Here is a 19,051-nt window from a genome sequence, read left to right as displayed (position 1 = left end):
CAGCTCCCATGACGCCTACATTCTCAGACACTCGCAGGTGCCAAGGCTCTTCAGTGCTCCAGCCCGGCTTGATGGATGGCTGCTGGGTGACAAGGGCTATCCCCTCAGAAGGTGGTTCATGACGCCTCTCTGCCATCCAAGAACAGAAGCTGAGCAGTGGTACAATAGGAGCCACGCCTCCACAAGGGCTGTGGTAGAGAGAACCATCGGTCTTCTCAAGATGAACTTCCAATGCCTGGACCACTCAGGGACTGCACTCCAGTACCTTCCAGATCGTATGTCAGTGACAGTAGTTGCAGGTTGCGCTCTCCACAATCTTGCGCTGGAAAGGGTGGCGCAATGGACGATGAAGACGTAGACGCAGTGGCTGCAGCTGCACACGATGAGTCCAGCAGTGAGTCCGAGGATGAGCACGCACAGGGAATTGATGAGGGGGTAGACGGTGACCCAGGCATACACCAGGGAGGCAGGGACACCCGGGAGGCTTTAATCCAATGAACCTTCAGTTAGCACACCACAGATGGACCTCCAGGACAAGCCTGGGCTGTAGGCTTGATATTCGACACCTAAGTGCAAAATCTGACAGTCACTAAGGGCCTTGTTAATAAAGCTGAATGTCCAACAAAGCACTCATTACAGTTTTGGAAACCATACACATTCAGAAGAAAAGAGGCACCCTCAGCCATGGTGACATATCTGAATTTAATATGTCAAGCAATCCAACTTATTCCAAAAAAAAGAGATTAGTGTTACAAAAAAAAACAAATCACAAGGACCTCATCTCGGGCCAACACGAAAGCACCAGTGAAAAACCCGTGGTGTGCCTAAGGTGCCGTATGCTTTCATTTACGGGTGCTACGTCTTGGTGCTGCCCCATCGCTCGAAGTGGCATCTGAGACAGCCTGCTGACTCTGCTGTCCTGTTGGTCTCAATGACCTTGGCGATCATCCTCTGGCCCGTGGAGCCTGTGCTGGCCCCGCCTGGGAGGGAGCTGCCAGTTCCACAGCTGGCATCTCCCCAGTCGTCGCAGCCTCACCGGATGCTACGGTCACTGGGAGAGGGGCGGAGGAGCTGCTGCCCTCATCCGGAGCGCCCTGAGAGGTGCCCGCAGAGACGCCAGGCAGCTACTGTGCCAATATGAGGTCACTTCAGACCTCCCTGCTCACTGTGGATGGATGGGCACTGAGCTGGGAAAGTTGATGCCCAAACCATCTCCCACACTGGCACTGACCAGCTGAGGTCAATGCTGATGTGAGGGCTTGCTGGTCAGAGCGCATTCCCATCCTGGAGTAGCCTCTCCACGAGAGTCGTCATTCTCCCCATGGAGGACACTTGGCGCTTGGAAATGTGGCTCATTACTTCGGTAATCGTCCGCGTAGACCCCTCCACCACAGAGACCAAGCCAAGCATAGCCTCATGTATCTCCCCCAGATGCTCCCGCACACCCGGCCACATTTCCTGCATCTGCTTCGTCGCGGACGATTCCGGAGGCAGATCATCAGGCACCGAATGAGCATGTTCCTGGTGCCCTACAGTCCTCTGACTGCTGGCGCCAAGGGCACTCTCTGTCTCTGCCAGCTCTTCCAGCGACTGTGAAGTGCCCTCACCGCTGTGCCCCTGGACACTAGCCGATGTTCAAATTCCCACCAAGGTGCTAGTGTCTGCGCTGGTGCCTGCCTGGCAGAAATGGTGTGACGCTGGTGAGACTTCAGGCCCCTCAGGTGTGAGAGAGGGGGCCTCTGCTGCTCCTCCTCCCGGCCCTGCTCCGATGATGCTGAAAGAAGAACAAGGACAGTAGATCAGTTAACGTGGAGACAATGTCAAAGTGCATCCCTGTCCCCTGATCATTAGACACTCATCCTTCCATAGCCAATGGTCAAGCCATGTTGCAAAATTAAATCAATTAACATTCAGCACTGCCATGGCTGCTGGGAGAACAATGCTGACCTCACTGTTGGGCATAAATACCTGGCTGTGGCACCCCAGCCTCACCGACACAAGTGGACCTTGGTGCATGGCGCCTCTCCAGATCCAGGGCCTCCTGCTCAAAGTGGCTAAGAATGGCTAACTGCGCCTGGCCACCGCCACCAGTCCTCACACGCTCTGCTGCGTTATTAGCATTCTTCTCCTGAAAATGAAAGAGCATTGATTAGTGCAAATTGTACATGGACTCTCTTCGCACACAGCCCACCCCAACCAGACTGGAACATATCAGGGCTCCAGTGACTCCTCACCCCACTGTTGCCGAACACTCACACAAAGATGCTAGGCCTGCTCCCCACCCCCTCACCCCTCCCACCACCCCCACCCCCCTCTCCCCCTGGAAACATGCTGCTTACATCACATTAGGAACCACACGGTATATCCTTCCATAACAAGGAGGCACAAGCACGTAGAGTGCAGAGGGCAGCAGATGGTTTGTTGCCACGCCACCTTGAAGCTCCCCTCCCAGCATGTCATCACCCTGACCTGGACAAGTCCTGGAGTTCAAACACAGTGCCTAAGTGCAGCTCCTCCAGGTTGCCCCCAAACCATTCATGTGGGACTCAGGGTAACACATGCTGCGGGGGCAAATCACATCTCTTCATCACCCTCTCAGGCTGACCTCACCATGGGCAGTATCTGCTTGCCCACCCAGCAAAGGACCAATGCCGTCAATTATTCAGTGCAGTCACTACACTCAAACTTGGCCGGGGGGGTGCGGTGGTGGGCAGCAGGGAAGGTTAGCCGACCTGCTGGGTTACATGACCAATGCCAACATGGTACTCACCCTGCCAGAGGGCAACAAGTCGTTGAAGCACTTGCGACACTGGATCCAGGTGCATCGCACCACGTCACGGGAGCTCACCACCTCCTTCCAGGCACATTTCGTCATGTCAGGGGGGCCTCCTCTTCCCGTCCTGGGGAACCAGCATCTCCCGCTGTGCTGCCACCTCTTCAAGGAGAGCAGCAAGGCAGTCATCCGAAAAACAAGGGGCACACTGGCCCTACCCTCCAGCCTTGCCTGCTCCGCTGGCCCATCCTTCAGATTGGCCTGCTCACCAGGAGCACCCCGGTCAGCCCTTCCACTTGCCATTGTGAGCAGCCTTGCAAAGGCTGCCAGCGCTTCATATAAACAGGTCGCCGGGTTGCCATTGGACCCGGTGGACAATGCACTCCCACCACCCCCCGCCCGCTCCCACTATCCTCAGGAGTCGCGTATTAAGGCCCGCCCACATAAAATGGCCACACAGGCGGCAATCAGGCCCGTGCCCACCCCCCAGCCAATCAGAAAATTCAGCCCCTGTACATTTTGTATGGGAGTGCAAATGAGCTTCCTGAACAATGATTAAAAAAAAACTTCTTAATAAAAACAGAAAATTCTGGAAAAACTCAGCAGGTCTGGCAGCATCTGTGGAGAGAGAAAGAGAGTTAGCGTTTCGAGTCCATATGACTCTTCTTCAGATCTGCTGAGTTATATGGGCTCAAAACATTAATTCTCTTTCTCTCTCCACAGATGCTGCCAGGCCTGAGTTTTTCCAGCATTTTCTGTTTTTATTTCAGATTTACAGCATCTGCAGCATTTCACTCTCGTAAAAATCTCTTTTAGCAGCTTTCAAAATATCTTTGTTAGGCATCAGCAATAAAAATCACAAAGTTGCAGAATAGTTTTCCACAATGAGGGCGCAGCAAATTGCTCCTCAATAGGCTAAAGGAATTACATTTTATTCAATGCTAACATATTTCTGTTTGCGCTGGGATATATTAATTGAAACTCGTGCTTCAAAACGGCACTCTCAGAGATAAAACAACTTCAATAATAAAAACAAAGAATGCTGGAAATAGTCAGCAGATCAGGCAGCATCTGTGGAGAGAAATAGAGTTAATGTTTCAGGTTGATGACCTTTCATCAGAAGAAAGATAGAAAACTAATCGTTTTTGAGCCAATAAAAGAGAGAGAGGGGGCAAGAGGTACAAAAGGGAATGTCTGTGATTGGGTGGGGAGGAGGAGAGATTAACTAACAAAAGACTTAATGATGAAAAGGTCAAAGAGAGTGGTAAAGGGTACTGTAAAGAAACAAAGATTATGTCCGGATGAGGCATAAATGGCTACATAGCAGCCATCTGGATGCAACATAAAGGGATAAAGAAAGAAACAAGCCTGCAAAAAAAAAGCTAAAAAGAAAATCACAGAGAACAAGATGGGGGCAAAGTTGTTGAACTCAAGGTTGAGTCCAGAAGGGTGTAGAGTGCCAAGTCATAAGATGAGGTGCTGTTCCTCGAGCATCTGTTGAGCTTCATCGAAACACTTGTCTCAGGCCATAGACTGAAATGTCAGAGTGGGAGCAGGGCGGAGAACTAAAAAGACAAGCAACAGGAAGCTTGGGGTCACGCTTATAGACTGAATGGAGGTGCTTCCCAAAGCAGTCACCCAATCTGTGTTTAGTCTCCTCATGTAAAGGGGGCCACATTGTGGGCAGTGAATACAATATATTAAATTGAAAGAAGTACAAGTATATCATTGTTTCACTTACAAGAAGTGTTTGGGGCTTTGGATGGTGATACCTGAAGAAGTGTAAAGACAGGCGTTGTATCTTTTGAGCTTGAATGGAAAAGTGCTGTAGGGAAGGGACAGAGTGTTAGGGGGTGACTGAGGAGTGGACCAGAGTGTCGCGGAGAGAACAGTTCCTTCAGAATGCTGAGAGGGAAGGATGCGTTTGGTGGAGGCATCGCGATGGAACTGGCGGAAATAAGAGGATGATTCGTTGAATATGGAGGCTGATGGGGCAGAAGTAAGGATGAAGGGAATCCTATCATGGTTCTGAGAGGGAGGGAAAGGGTGAGAGCAGAAGTCCGTGAAATGGAATGGATATGGAGGGCCTCATCAACCATGCTGGGTGGGAATCCTCAGTTGAAGAAAAAGGAAGACATATCAGAAGCACGTGTGGAAGGTTGCACTGTCGGAACAAATGTGACCGAGACAAGGAAACCGGAAGAATGGAATGGAGTCCTTACAGGATGGAAGTTGTGGAAACATAGTCAAGGTACCTGTGGGAGTCTGTGGGCTTATAGTGAATAGCAGTTGATAGCCTATCTACAGAAATGGAGTCAGGGAAGTCAAGGGAAGGAAGGGAAGGGAAGGAAAGGGTTGGAGACGGAACAGCTGAAGGTGAGAAAAGGGTGAAAATTAGAAACAAAGTCAACAAAATTTTCCAGTTCATGGCTAGAGCAGGAGGCGGCACCGATATAGTCATCAATGTGCTGGGAAAAAACAAATGATGACTGAATAATGAATGTTCCATATATCTCACCAAAAATGAAGGAATAGCAGGATCTTTTTTTAGGGCCCATGGGAACACCTTTTATTTGGAGGAAGTATGTGGAGTTGAAGGAGAAGTTGTTAAAACTGGGAACATGCTAGACAGAGGGAGGAAGGTGGTGGTGGATGGGAACTGGTTGGACCATCATTCAAGGAAGAAGCAGAGGCCATCATGATGGGGGACGAAGGTACAGAGGGACTGGACGTTGATAGTGAACAGAAAACAGGTAAGTGGAAACAGTCGAAGTTACAGCGGAAGAGTCACAGATGTTGGTAGGAAGTGACTGTAAAAGGGGACAAAAAAATGATGTTGAGATAGGAAGAAATAAGTTCAGTGTGCAGGAAGGGCTGAAACAATGGGATGATCAGGTCAGTCTTGTATATGGATTTTGGGAACGAGGTAGAAGCGAGCTGTTTGCGGTTGGGGGACTGTGAGGTTGGAGGTTGTGGAGGGAAGATCTCCAGATGAGACGAGGTCAGTGACAGTTTCACGTCGGCAGTTCTCAACAAAAAGGTCTAGGAAAGGTAAGAGGCCAGAGAGTGGGGTCCAGGTGGAGGGAGAATATTGGGGAAAGGTGAAGGGATCCATTAAGGGAAGACTCCTGGTCAAAGATGTAAGCACAGAGGTAGATTTCAATATGATTTCAAAATAATTTTTGTTTTAAATCTAAACCAGACAAATAACTCATATAATTTAGTACTAATCCCTACTCCTCAATTCTCTTTTAAGCCATTCAATTGCTGCAAATATGAAAATGAAAAACTGTTGAAACATTTTACTCTACATGGGTGATTCTGTATTCCCGCATTTCCTGTGATTGCAGGAAGTGTGGGCAGAAAATGGGAATAAAATGTATGCCATCTCTGTCCTGATTTCTGAGTGCAAATTTAAGACAGAGGTTTTTAAAGGGTGCGTGGAAGCATAGCTAAGAAGTTACGTGACAGAATACAGAGAGGGATAGCTAATGGATGTTTTACAGACAGGAAAATTTTTACTTACAGTAGAGTCCCCTGATAATCAGTTTTGGAATTGCTGCTCTTATCGCTAAATAACTTTTATATAAGTGATCTGAACTTGGGTATGGGGAGCATAGTATCAAAATCTGAAGGCAAAAAGATGCCAGGTAAAAATGCAAAGACAAGTAAGGAAAGGAAATAAATACAAACCTATTTTTAAAAAGTGGTAAAACATGGAAAGGAATGGAGGAACAAAAAATTTTAGGGACATCTTTAAAAGTGGGAGGACAAATCTATAAAGTTATGGTATAAAAAACAGCATTTGGTATCCTGGATTTCATAAATAGAAGCAGAGTACAGAAGCAGAAGTGATGCTCAATCTATACAAATCATTAAGAATGATGTTAAAGCCACAGAGACAGTGCACAAGAGATGAACCAGGGGTGAGAGGGTTTAATCACAAAGAGACTAGAGAAACTGATGCTCCTTTCATTAAAATGGAAAAGATTAAGAGGAGATCTGAAAGAGATGTTCAAATTATGAAGGTTTTTGAAAACAAATAGGGAAAAGCTATTTCTACTGATCAATGAGTCAGTAATCACAGCACACAAATACAAGATCATCACCAAAAGTGTGATGGAAAAAGTTAGAGCAATGGTTTATTAAATGCATCATGTCAAGAGATATTCTGCTTGAATGGATCATTCCAAGCACAATGCATTTAAAAGGAAAATGGTAAATATTTGAAAGGAAAATTTAAAAGGGTAAATAGAAAGGGTAGAATTGGTTAGAGCATATAGCATTTTCAGGCATGATACACTGAATGAGTTTTCCTGAACTGTACAATTCTATGGGGTGGGGTAAGATGGTGGGAGCGGGGAGGAATTGTAGAGAGAAAGAAAGAGGGAAAAATGTATTTTTTTCCCCCAATTACCACACATTCCCTCTTACAGTAATGTTCTCCACAAACTACAATTCTATCTTGTTAGTGCTGCTCGTATTTACCAAGCACATGTAACATAGGTACTGTACCTTAACCATAATGAAGCCATCAAAGACAGTCTTCTGTTTGTTCTGAGGCAATAGAAGTGGGCATTCATTGATCAGACCATCATATTCAGTCATGGTTTCTCAAAAAGATAAATATCTGGAAGATAATAATATGAATGGAAGCAAAGATGTATTTTATTTACCAAAATACTTCAAAAGCTGAAATACAATTGCAGATCTAATTTTTACAAATGAAAACAACTTCAAAAATTAAAAAATTATTCCATGCCAACTGATACAAAATGCATCAAGAGGGCTAAAGCAACTCCGCTACCCCTCACCACCACCCTGAATGCTCCACATGGTATTTTCCTCTCCCGTTAAATAATAACTACAAATACTCTTGGAACCCAATAAAAATAATTACTAATGCTAATGAATGCTCAGCCTCAAAACATTATGGCCAGGATTTTACATTCGGCGAACAGGGGCGGGCCCGACACGCCGGAACATAAAATGACATCGGGTATGCATACTGACGTCATCACACAGTCTCACAATGTTTTGTTCGGCAGGGGCACGCCGGAGTCGGCTGCGCGCATGCCAATAATTGATAGGCCTATTAGGCCATTAAACAAGTAATTAATATTGATGTTACGCTGCCTGTCCAACCTTATGGTTGGCGGGTAGGCAAAAAGGCCAAGTGGACTTTACGTTATTTAGGAATCCTCATCTACGAGCGGAATGAGGGTTCTAATTCTTTTACAAATTAAATAAAAACTTTCTGAAAAATAAAAACATGTCCCATCTCATGTGACACAGTCACGAGGGGACATGTTTCATTAAATTTTTATTGCATTTATTTATTTTTTTAAAAAGCGCTTCGATCTTCCCGAGGCACCTTCCATGCCTCAGGGGGATAGAAGTGCTCTTTCGCGCGCATGCACGAAAGAGCGCTGGTCCCGGCTCTCCCTCCTCCTCCCCGCCCACACAGGTAGCGCTGCTTGCGTATTATGCTGGGAGGGCCTTAATTGGCCCGCCCGCGTAAAATGGCGGTTCGGAGCTGATCACGGGCGGCGGTCAGCTCCTCGACAGACCCAGCCCGTTCCTGCCGAGCCCGCCCGACGGAGGGACCTTTCAGGCCCATATACATTTTACACACTCACACACACACACTGACACTGACACACACACACTGACACACCCCAAACAGAGAATAAACTGGCAATCAAATCCAGATACATTCATAATAAACTTCTAAGAGCAACGTGAATTGTTTATCCTTCCATGATCGTGACAAAGGTAGTATAAAACACTGAAAGCTGGTGTCTGCTCTTGCGTCCACCAGGAGCGATCTTCATTTTAAACTCAAATCTTCTCTGCTGGCATGGCAATGGGGTTGTTCTAATCATACTGAGCTAAACATGGGAGAGGTTACAACAATAAAAAATGTCCCACTACAATTTTTTTTCCCTCTCTGGGATCCCTGCTAGAACATGAAGGGACTTGGCCTCCAGGTGAGGATACTGTTGGGCTTGGCCACGATGTGTCACTTCCATCACAAAAATCAAGTAGCCCATTGACCAGCAAGGTTCATGCTTGCAGAACAGTCTTTTAGGGAAGGTTCAAAAGCAGGGGTTCCCAAACTATGGACCGTGGCCCCACTGACTAGATTTTGGGGTCACGAGCTCTGCAGCAGCAATGGCAGCCATGGAGCTTGGACTGAGTTTTGACAGCTGCGAGGCCCCTTTAAATGTTCGTTGTTTTTTCTGAGTGGGTGTGGCTTCATATCTGTTCTCAGAGGGCCCAATTACTGCTATAACCACAGCCTGCAAAAATGCGGATCTTCCCTTTTCCCAGGGCAAACCCAGCAATCTTAAACACACCTGCAAACTCCACATCTGCCCCTCCCCCACAACCCTGAGGTCAATAACCCACAACTTTTCACTCTGGGTTCACATGAAGTCGGAGGCAGTAAAATGGGGTCAGATCAAGAAAAATTTTGGGAAGCATTGTTCTCAAGGGCTGCCAGCGCCTGTGAAATTGTACCCCAGTAAAAGTTGAGGGAGAAAAGGGAGAAACACTGGTTTTTTAAAAAATTCTTATAAGTCTCAAAACAATCCCTGAAACCTTATTTATTCTGGGAATTATGATTCTATATTGCTACAGCTTTCCTCACATGGGCATAAGAAATAGGAGGAGTGGGCCGCACAGTCCCTCAAGGCTGCTCAATGGTTCAATATCACGGCTGAACTTTTACATCAATTCCATTTTCCCATCCTATCCTCATATCCTTCGATTCCCTTAGTTTCCAAAAATCTACCGATATCAGTCTTGAATATACTTAATGAAGGAGCATGCACAGTCCTCAGGGATAGAGAATTGCAAAGATCCACAACCCGCGAGTCTTATGGATGCCATACAAACTCCCCGATTCACTTTCCTGCTCCTTCAGGTATTTCCCCAAGAGCACAATGGGGACCATGAGCTCCCATTGGATTGGTCTGTGATTATGCTAACAAAGTACTGCAGTAGCTTGTCATTGCCTTCTGCAGTACGGCTGATCAGGAAACTCTCCCACTCTTTCCAACTGCCATCAAGATAAGGGCGCCTCAGGTGAAAAGATTAAGGCCAGGATATTGGGGTCGGCAAACTGGGGAGGCTGAGGCCCACCTGCCGACACGTAAAATTATGCGGGAAGATGTCAGGTGGAACTCCCGACGTCACCCCGCGTCATTTCAATTTTCAGGTCGGCGGGGGCGCAGCCGAATCAGCTGTGCACCCGCCGAACTGTCAACGGCCTATTGAGGTCATTTAAAAACTAATTCAAGTAATTAATGGACCTGCCCGTCCAACCTTAAGGTTGGCGGGCAGGCCGGGAGCCTTGGCGGGCTTAAGAAAAGGCATGAAACCTCATCCATGGGTGGGATGAGGTTTCATGATGGTTTTTAAAAATTTATTAAAAGTTTGATTAAAATTGATGGACATGTCACCTGAGGGGACATGTCAGGGAAATTTTATTTTTGTACATTGACCATTTTTAAATTTGGTGCCATCTCCCTGAGGCAGCACCTATCCTCAGGGGGAAGAGTGCGCTCTTCCGTGCGCATGCCGACATCACGCTGGTCGGGCCTTAATTGGCTCGCCCGCGTAAAATGGCGGCCCCCCCCCCCCCCCAAACAGGGGGGAAAATTCTTCCCTAAGTGAAAACCATGGTGTTGGAACATCGACCATTTATGATTTGAAGAAGCAAAAGGAGAAGTTACTTAAATTTTATGCTGACAGCGATGTGCCCAAATTAATGAATAATAGGAAAACACTTTGTCTGCATGGGCAGTCTATGGCAGATTAAGTGTTATTAGAGTGGGTCAAGCAGCATCAGAGCGAAAAATATCCATTAGATCACTTTATAATCATGGCCCAAGCAAAAATGTTGTATGGGAAGAATTTTCAGGTCAGCGAGTGGGGGCGGGGCCTGCTCGCCAATGCATAAAATGGTGCACGGTGATGTCAGGCGTGCATCCCGACATCACCGCGCATCATTTAGATCGTCAGTTCGGCCTATTAAGGCCATTAAGGAAGTAATTAAAGTTGTTAAGAATGCTGCCTGTCCAACTTTAAGGTTGGCGGGCAGGCAAAGAGCCCAGGCGGCCTTCACATTTTTCATGAAACCTCTTCCACGCGGGGGGCTGAGGTTCTATGAAGGGTTTATTAATTAAATAATTAATTAATGTGACAGTTTCACATGAGGGGGCATGTCCTTAAATTTTTTTTTTCCCTTTCTTCAATGTTTCATAACTTAAACTAATCTCCCTGAGGCACCATCACGTGAGATTTCTGCGCTCTTTCACCCGCAAGAGCACAGGCCCTGACTCAGGGAAACTCCCCTCCTGCCCGCACAGGGAATGCTCAGTACTTCCGGGCGCGCTTCACACTGGGCAGGCCTTAAATGGCCCACTCACGTAAAATGGCGGCACGGCCCCGATCAGGGGCGCCCATCGGGTTTGCGCCAGCCCCCGCCCGTCCCCGCACAACCCACCACGACAGGGGGAAATTTCTGCCCCATGAAGAGTTAGGTCTAACAATGCCATGTGAATGCTCATCAGGATGGTATAACACGTTTCAAAAACACCATGGTGTACGTCTACTGAAAGTATGCGGTGAAAAAGCTTCAGCTGACCATGAAGCTGCAGAGGCATAATTAGATGAATTTTCCATGGGCTGAATTTTCTGGCTGACGTGCGGGTAGCAGGGCCCGCACATCAGCGCTTAAACTGTCGCGCGAGCGTCCCGACGTCAGCACGCGGCATCGCGATGTTTAGGTCGGCGGGCTCGCTATGCAGCGTGTTGCGCGCCCGCCATTAATTAAAGGCCTGGTTAAGGCCATTGAGTCACCAATCGACGAGGATTTTGAGGAGCCCGTGAGAACTTCGGCTCGGCGCACTGGCCCAACGGGCAAGCGGGTAAGTGATTTTTTAAACAAACCTCATCCAGTGGCGGAATGAGGTTTGATATCGGATTTAAAAGTTTAATAAAGTTTTTGTGTACTTCATTAACATGTCCCATCTCATGTGACATTTTCACATGAGGGGGACATGTTAATGATTTTTTTTATTGTTCTATTTTTATTCTTTCACAGCCTTTCAGCGATTTCCCTGAGGCAGCACTTAGCCTCAGGGAGATGTGCGCTCTTTCGCACGCATGCGTGAAAGAGCTCACTCTCACTTTTGGGGAATCCTCCCCCGCCCACACAGGAATTGAATAGCACTTCCCGTCGGGCGTCACGCTGGGTGGGCCTTAATTGGCCCGCCCACGTAAAATGGCGGCGGGGCCCATTTTGGCAGCGGCAATTGGCTGCCTGCCCACCGCCGAGTCGATCGGGCCCGCCCGCCCATCAAGGGCAAAATTCAGCCCCATAATATCGGAAGAAGGTCCAACAGCAGAGCTAGTGTACAATGCTGATGAGACCATATTATATTGGAGGCAGGTTCCCAGAAAAACCTATGTAACTGCGGATGAAACATCACCAATGGATTCAAAGGTTCCAAGGAATGGCTTACTGTATTCGGATGTTCAAATGTAGCAGGTAGCCACAGGTATAAATTGCTTGTCTGAAAAGTCAGAATTCTACATCTTTCAAGGGGATCAGGGTTTTTTCTGTTGTTTATGAGTTCAATAAGTGAACATGGATGACAAGACCAATTTTCCTTGATTGGTAGGAGAACCATTTTGTCCCTGAAGCCAGGGCTCATTGTCAGTCTGTGGGTCTTCCTGGGGGCTGCACAATTATGTTATTCCTTGATGATTGTGCTGCACATCCCAATACAGAACTCTTCATCAGAGATAATGGGCAGAATTTAGCCCTCGATGGGCGGGCGGGCCCCACCGGCTCAGCGGCAGGCAGGCAGCCTGCTGCCGCCGCCGAAACAGGCCCCGCCGCCATTTTGAGTGGGCGGGCCAATTAAGCCACTATGCGCTTCCTGTGCTGGAAGGGGGGGGGATTCCCCAACTGTCAAAGTGTGCTCTTTCGTGCATGTGCGTGAAGGAGCGCACTGCTCCCTGAGACTAAGTGCTGACTCAGGGAGATTACTGACAGTGCTTCAAAGTTTAAAAATAGAAAAATTAAAAAATTAACATGTCCCCCTCATGTGACAATGTCACACGAGATGGGTCATGTTAATAAATATGACAAAGTTTATTAAAGTTTTTTAAAACAGACATGAAACCTCATCCCGCCAGTGGATGAGGTTTCATGTATAATCAGGAACCCGCTGGGGCTCCTGGCCTGCCCGCCAGCCTTAAGGTTGGACGGGCAGGGCCTTTAATTGTCTTAATTATCCTGTCAATGGCCTCAATTGGCCATTGACAGATCGGCGGGCAGACAGCTGATCGCGCTGTCCGCCCGCCTTCCTGAATATTTAAATGGGGTGGGATGACGTCGGGGATTCCACCTGACGTCATCCCGCGTCATTTTCCCATCGGCGAGCGGGCCCCACATACAACGGGAAAATTCTGGCCAATGTTTTCGGAGTTTATTTGTTCCCCCAACTGTAAACCCTTCATCCAGCCCTTGGGCCAAGGCATTCTGTAGGCAGTCAAGACCAGGTACAAAGCAGAATTCATGCACAAAACGCTCACTGCATGCAACAGAGGCTTGGGAATTAAGGAATTCCAAAAAGAATTCAATGTAAAAGATGCACGCTGGAGTGCTGCGAAGGTATAGGTCAATGTACCCCAAGATATTTTGCAAACAGGTGGTGGCCATTTACCATGTCCCTAAATGGTGAAGGTGAAATTGAACCTGATTTTAGTGGTTTCCGTGTGTGTGTGAGGAGAAAAAAAGTTGTTGAAAATTTATTGACATATGCAAAAGATTTGTCATGTGCTGAAGCAAAGTTATTGGACGACGAAGCTGTTAAGGATTGTCTGATATTGACAATGATTAAAACAAAAAGCTAAAAGCTACTGCTGGAAATCCAAAACAAAAACAGAATTACCTGGAAAAACTCAGCAGGTCTGGCAGCATCGACGGAGAAGAAATCAGTTAACGTTTCGAGCCTTCATGGCCCTTCGGCAGAACTGAAGCATAGTTAGGAGAAGGGAGAAATATAAACTGGTTTAAGGTGGCGGGTGGGGGGGGGGGGGGCGGTGGAGGAAGAGAGACGTTGAGGGTGTGGTGATTGTGGAGATAAGCAGTGATAGGCACAGACAAAAGGGTCAAAGAGGTGTTGATGCTCCAGTTCCCCTCCAACTCAGACAGTGAAATATGTGACATGGCCATGAATAAGAATAAAGAGAATGAGTGTAATAATGATGACAATGAAAATGGTGCATTGGACGAATAGGAAAAAGTGTTTATTGACAGGTACATAAGCATTATGGAGAAATTGATTCGTGGGATGGAACAAAAGAGCTTCATTACTGAGCAGCATGTTATGTGGGTTTACAAAATACAAGAGGTGTTCCTCAAAGAAAGGCTCACATATTTGAAACAACTTAAGCGGCAGGACTTACTTAAAAGAAGTACAACAGAGCCTGAATCTTCGACTTCCACAGCCTGTGCCTGTAAAGCAGCTAGCACCCCAGGCATTCCCTCTGATGCTGACTCTTTCAGTTGAGATGCCATTTACAAAAGTAAAATAATAAAGTAATAAAACAATAAAAGTAAATAAAAGCCTTTTAGTCTTTGTTTCTCATTCTTTTTCATGTTATGAAAGTGCACCATACGGGACCTAAAATCCGTAAAATCCCCAGATCTGGAACACGTCTGGTCCAGAACATCCTGGGATCTGGTGCCTGTATTCACTCCTGTTAGACCTTCTTTGATGATAGATTTTAAAAAAGTGAAATGCTGAACAAACCCTACAAATTTATTGTGGCCTTAAAATCTGTTGTTTTCCTTTTCTTTTGCTGTCAATCTCTTCAGAAAAATGGTAAACTATGCTAAATAATGCACTAATAAAGACGAAGGATATCAGTGCAGGGAAATTAAACGCTTTTTGATTACAGGCAGTTGTATGAAGTAACCCTACAGCCAGATGCTCAGTAGCAGTTCCAACTCCAACTCTTCTCCTCCCATCTCCTTACCCACCATCCAACCCAATCAGCCACATTAAATGCGGTGCAGGCCCAGGTCTACAAAGTGACTGAATTGAGACTGCCTAAAAATCTTTTAACTTCAAATCCTAGCAACTAAAGTAAAATGGAGAAACTTTCAACCAATGGCTTAAAACTGGACATGAACCAGTATCCCAAAGGTGAAAAAATATTATGCTGACTCACTCACTCTACCGCCCAGCCATCCTCACTAGCCAGATCTGCCAGGAAATTGTCTGACAGAACTATATATTAAACAATTCCCATTAACAACTGCAGCACAGAAACTGCAGAAATCTTGCTAAGTAAGCACTCTTTTCCCATATCCATTGTTTGCTGTCCTAGATACATCAAAGAACAAAATGACCCAAATTTTGAATTCCACTTGTTGCAATACAAAATACATTAGCCACGTGATGGTAAATTACAAAAATAAGCTAGTCAAAGAATTCATCCTCTAACAGTACAAGGACTGATGCAATATCAACTATTACCTGTACAAAGATACAGTAATCAGTTACAGCAAACATAAGCTCGAGTACAAGGAGTACAACTCCAATCCCTATGCCAACACATACACCACCTCACCTACAACCTCCCCCCTCCCCAAGCAAACAAAGTTATATGGGACTGCTTTCAGTTCAGGGGCTGAATCTTCTGGCTGAGGTGCAGGTGGCGGAGCCCGCATGTCAGTGCTTAAAATGTCACACAGCATCGCGATGTTTAGGTCGGCAGGCGCGCTATGCAGTGTGACGCGCGCCCGCCATTAATTAAAGGCCTTGTTAAGGCCATTAAGTCACCAATCGATGAGGATTTTGAGGAGCCCATGCGAACTTCGGCTCGGCGCACGGGCCCAACGAGCAGGCAGGTGGGTGATTTTTTAAAATTTAATTAAGTTTTTGTGTACTTCATTAACATGTCCCATCTCGTGTGACATTGTCACATGAGGGGGACATGTTAAGGATTTTTTTTTTTTCTATTTTTAATGTTTGAACAACATTCAGCGATCTCCCTGAGGCAGCACTTAGCCTCAGGGAGATGTGCGCTCTTTTGTGCACATGCGTGAAAGAGCGCATTCTCGCTTTTGGGGAATCCCCCCTGCCCGCACAGGAAGTGCATAGCGCTTCCCGTTGGGCAGCCCGCTGTGTGGGCCCTAATTGGCCCGCCCACTCATAATGGCGGCGGGGCCCGTTTTGGCGGCAGCGATTGGCTGCCCACCCACCGCCGAGTCGGTCGGGCCCGCCCACCCATCAAGGGCAAAATTCTGCCCCAGGTCTAAGTCAGTTCAAAATGGGAAAGAACTACTGCTCCTCATTTAAGAGATGTGTGACTGTGCAGGTGAGTAAAAAACATCCTCTCACAGTGTGGCCTAACTTGCATTCACTTCCTCTTTTTACCTCTGAAAAGCTACAATAGGAAATGCCAAAAAAGGATAGAGATGAGCAGAATTTTTTTCTCTCAGAGGGTTGAGAGACTTTGAACCTCTCTGCCTCCGAAAGCAATGGGGGCGGAGTCATTCAATATTTTTAAGGCAGAGGTAGATAGGTTCTTGTTCGGCAAGGGAATCAAATGTTTTCAGGATAGGTAGGAACGTAGAATTCAAAACACAAACAGATCAACCATAATCTTATTGAATGGTGCAGCAGGCCTCGAGGGGCCGAATGGCCTACTTCTGCTCCTATTTCATATGTTCGTCTGTATCGGTGACAAAATGCAGCTGGTAAGTTAAAGCATTAGGGTGATTACCACAAAGAGTCATGAAAAGCCAAGTGAAATCAGAAAAACAAAATGAAAAAAATAAAGTCCACACAGAAATGGCCTTAATACTACCAAATGAATCTTACTATCTCCCCAAGAACATTGGAATTGCAAGACAATGAATAGGCAAAGATCACCTTTATCCCCTTTTGTGTGAAGAGATCCTAAATTTCTCCAAGGAGGACAAACAAGAAATAACTAGCTCAGGCACTTAAAGGAAGAAGCCTCCCCTGCTATTATTCCTCTTCCCTTCTCAGTGACATGCACCCAAGAACAACACCAGGACACACATTACATTCCTTCCATCAGTTTGGAAGGAGTGTTCTGCAGTCAACATTGTTATGTGCATAGTTTTTGTAAGCTTGCCCGAGGAAACAACCAGCAATCCTGGCAAAAGCAACAGCACCTCAAAGTATTACGCCTCACAGACATCACTCACTGAAAGTTTAAGCACAGCTAATCTACCTTGGGGAAATTAGATAAGAGAATTCGAGGAAGTTGCATTAGGTTACTCACAGTGCATACATGAGGAACAGCAAGAGGTAGTGGCAATGAAGAAGCAGGCACCTGGTGGCCAGAGAAGTTTGCAATGTTCCTTAGCATCAAATTCCATCAGTTCAGAACTTTTGAAACCTGCTTATAAGAGAAGTTTGCTGACTGTGCATAATTGTGTCAAGGGGTTCAGAAAGCTAGATGAATGCCTTCAGTGACTTCCTGGACTTTGGAGAATACAGCTACATGATAAAATTGGGCAGCCTAGTCATGCAGCTATTGCTATTCAAATGGGGAAGATAAAGAACGAATTTGAACACATGAGCAATGGCACGTCAGTCACCTGTTTGATGTGCTGCAAATTAGCATCTATCCTAGATGTCCCCATGGAGCCCTCTGAGCCAGAGACATCACAATTGAGGGCAATGCTGTAACTGTGATGAAGGCAGTCAGCAAATCAGTCTACAGCAAATGACATGGCTGCATAATTGCATCCTGAATGAAATGCCTTCAAAGACAGTGACATTGCAAGCAATGCCATGGTTTATTGACACAGTTGCTTGGATAATGGTGTGCGTGGGTAGTATCAGATTTTCCAGTATATATCCTGGCTTCCCTTGTTTTCTTCCAGCAAACCCAAGAGGAGAATATTATGAAAAAAATGAATATTTTGCCAACATTTTCTTAGCTTCCTTTTTTTTGTATTTCTTAAAATAAAAGGATACTCTTGCATTCATTTACTGCTGAGCATGTTGGCTGGAAAGACAAAAGGTCAATAGCAGCTCTTTGAAAGGACAAAAATGTCTTTAATATGCAAATATTACGACTGGAAAACTCATGGGTGGAGATACCACTAGGACCAATAGATGAGAAGTTGGGATCATTAGCACCCAACTTTTGTGCACTGCGAGTGTCCTTAAATGTCCAAAATGGCATCCGCACGTGCTCCGTGAATGGCTGCCGGAAATATGCTAAGTAGGCAACCAGTTTGCAATACCAATTCCACTCAGTTATCCCAGTTTGGGGCTCAACATTCCAACTAAAACCCTTCCCTTAACCACACACAGATGGACATGTGTCATGCAGCAGGAAGGGTCCCTCTCCAATTAGCACTCTGTAAAAAGAACTACATATAGGTTGCTTGCTGGCTAATTTCTTTGAGCTGTTGCTATGGTCCTGTAAGTATTTGGTGCTTTTCATAGTTCTTTAAAATTGCAAAAGTCTACAGAAAGTGGTGTGGCTGGTGCTGAGAGTTTTTGCTGACTTCAAAACTTCTGCACAAGCCAGCTGCTCCCAGATACGGGTGCACTAGCTGGCATTCCCCTCATGGAATAAAACATGAGTGAAAAGAGGCCACACAGCAGGAAGAGGGAGAGAAGGACTCTTTGCACAAAGCCCACTGCCAAGTTAGTGCCAGACTCCTCCATGTTCCTTCCCATTGACTGCAGGTTTTCTGGCAGGCTTCCCAATGCACTAAGTATTTTTTTGTGCATACCCATCAACAATCTTCTATAGGCTTCCCCACCCAAATGCCCATCGGAGTCCTTTGCAAGAAAACTCTGTGACCCCAAGTGAGCTGGCACCTGCACTCTCCTTGATTCTTGTCCTGGCTGCAGTGTCTCAACACATGCAGATCCCACCATGATGTCATCTTGTAAATTACATAGTCTCAGTATCTGGGCTGATGGCTGGAAATGTGAAATCGAATGATGGCCATTCCCTGGCCTGGCTGCACTTCATGGGTATCTCAAAGAAGAAAGGCTCACAAATAAAGTTGTTCCATGGAGAGAAGCAGAAAGCAAGAGGGGCATTTGCATCTTGTAAATCAGGAGAGATTGTGGGTAAGAGGGAGGTGTTATGTGAAAAAGAGGATTAGGTATGATGATACTGTCATCTTTGATGGTTTCAGCCCCATCGCTGGCCACGGGCTCACCAATAGTCACACCAATAATGGCCAGC

General features: G+C 46.3%; 1 protein-coding gene across 3 annotated transcripts in view; it reads right to left on the bottom strand.

Annotated features, from left to right (window-relative positions):
* The window catches only part of fancl (FA complementation group L), an 83,954-nt gene extending 65,171 nt beyond the window's left edge, over positions 1 to 18,783 (bottom strand). For 2 of the 3 annotated variants that reach the window (XM_078556925.1, XM_078556922.1), the window contains exons 1-2: positions 18,676 to 18,783; positions 7,289 to 7,403 (exon numbers count right to left, since the gene is read on the bottom strand). In XM_078556925.1, coding sequence (XP_078413051.1) covers positions 7,289 to 7,381 — 93 coding nt within the window. In that variant the 5' untranslated portion in view covers positions 7,382 to 7,403; positions 18,676 to 18,783. Of the gene's footprint in view, positions 1 to 7,288; positions 7,404 to 18,675 lie in introns of those variants that run through there. The other variant, XM_078556923.1, reaches the window with a different exon arrangement.
* Positions 18,784 to 19,051: the final 268 nt, after the last annotated feature.

Source organism: Cetorhinus maximus, chromosome 14, assembly GCF_964194155.1.
Source record: "Cetorhinus maximus chromosome 14, sCetMax3.hap1.1, whole genome shotgun sequence".
NCBI lineage: Eukaryota > Metazoa > Chordata > Chondrichthyes > Lamniformes > Cetorhinidae > Cetorhinus > Cetorhinus maximus.
Note: the sequence above shows the minus strand (reverse complement) of the source record. Positions and strands in the feature narration are given on the sequence as shown.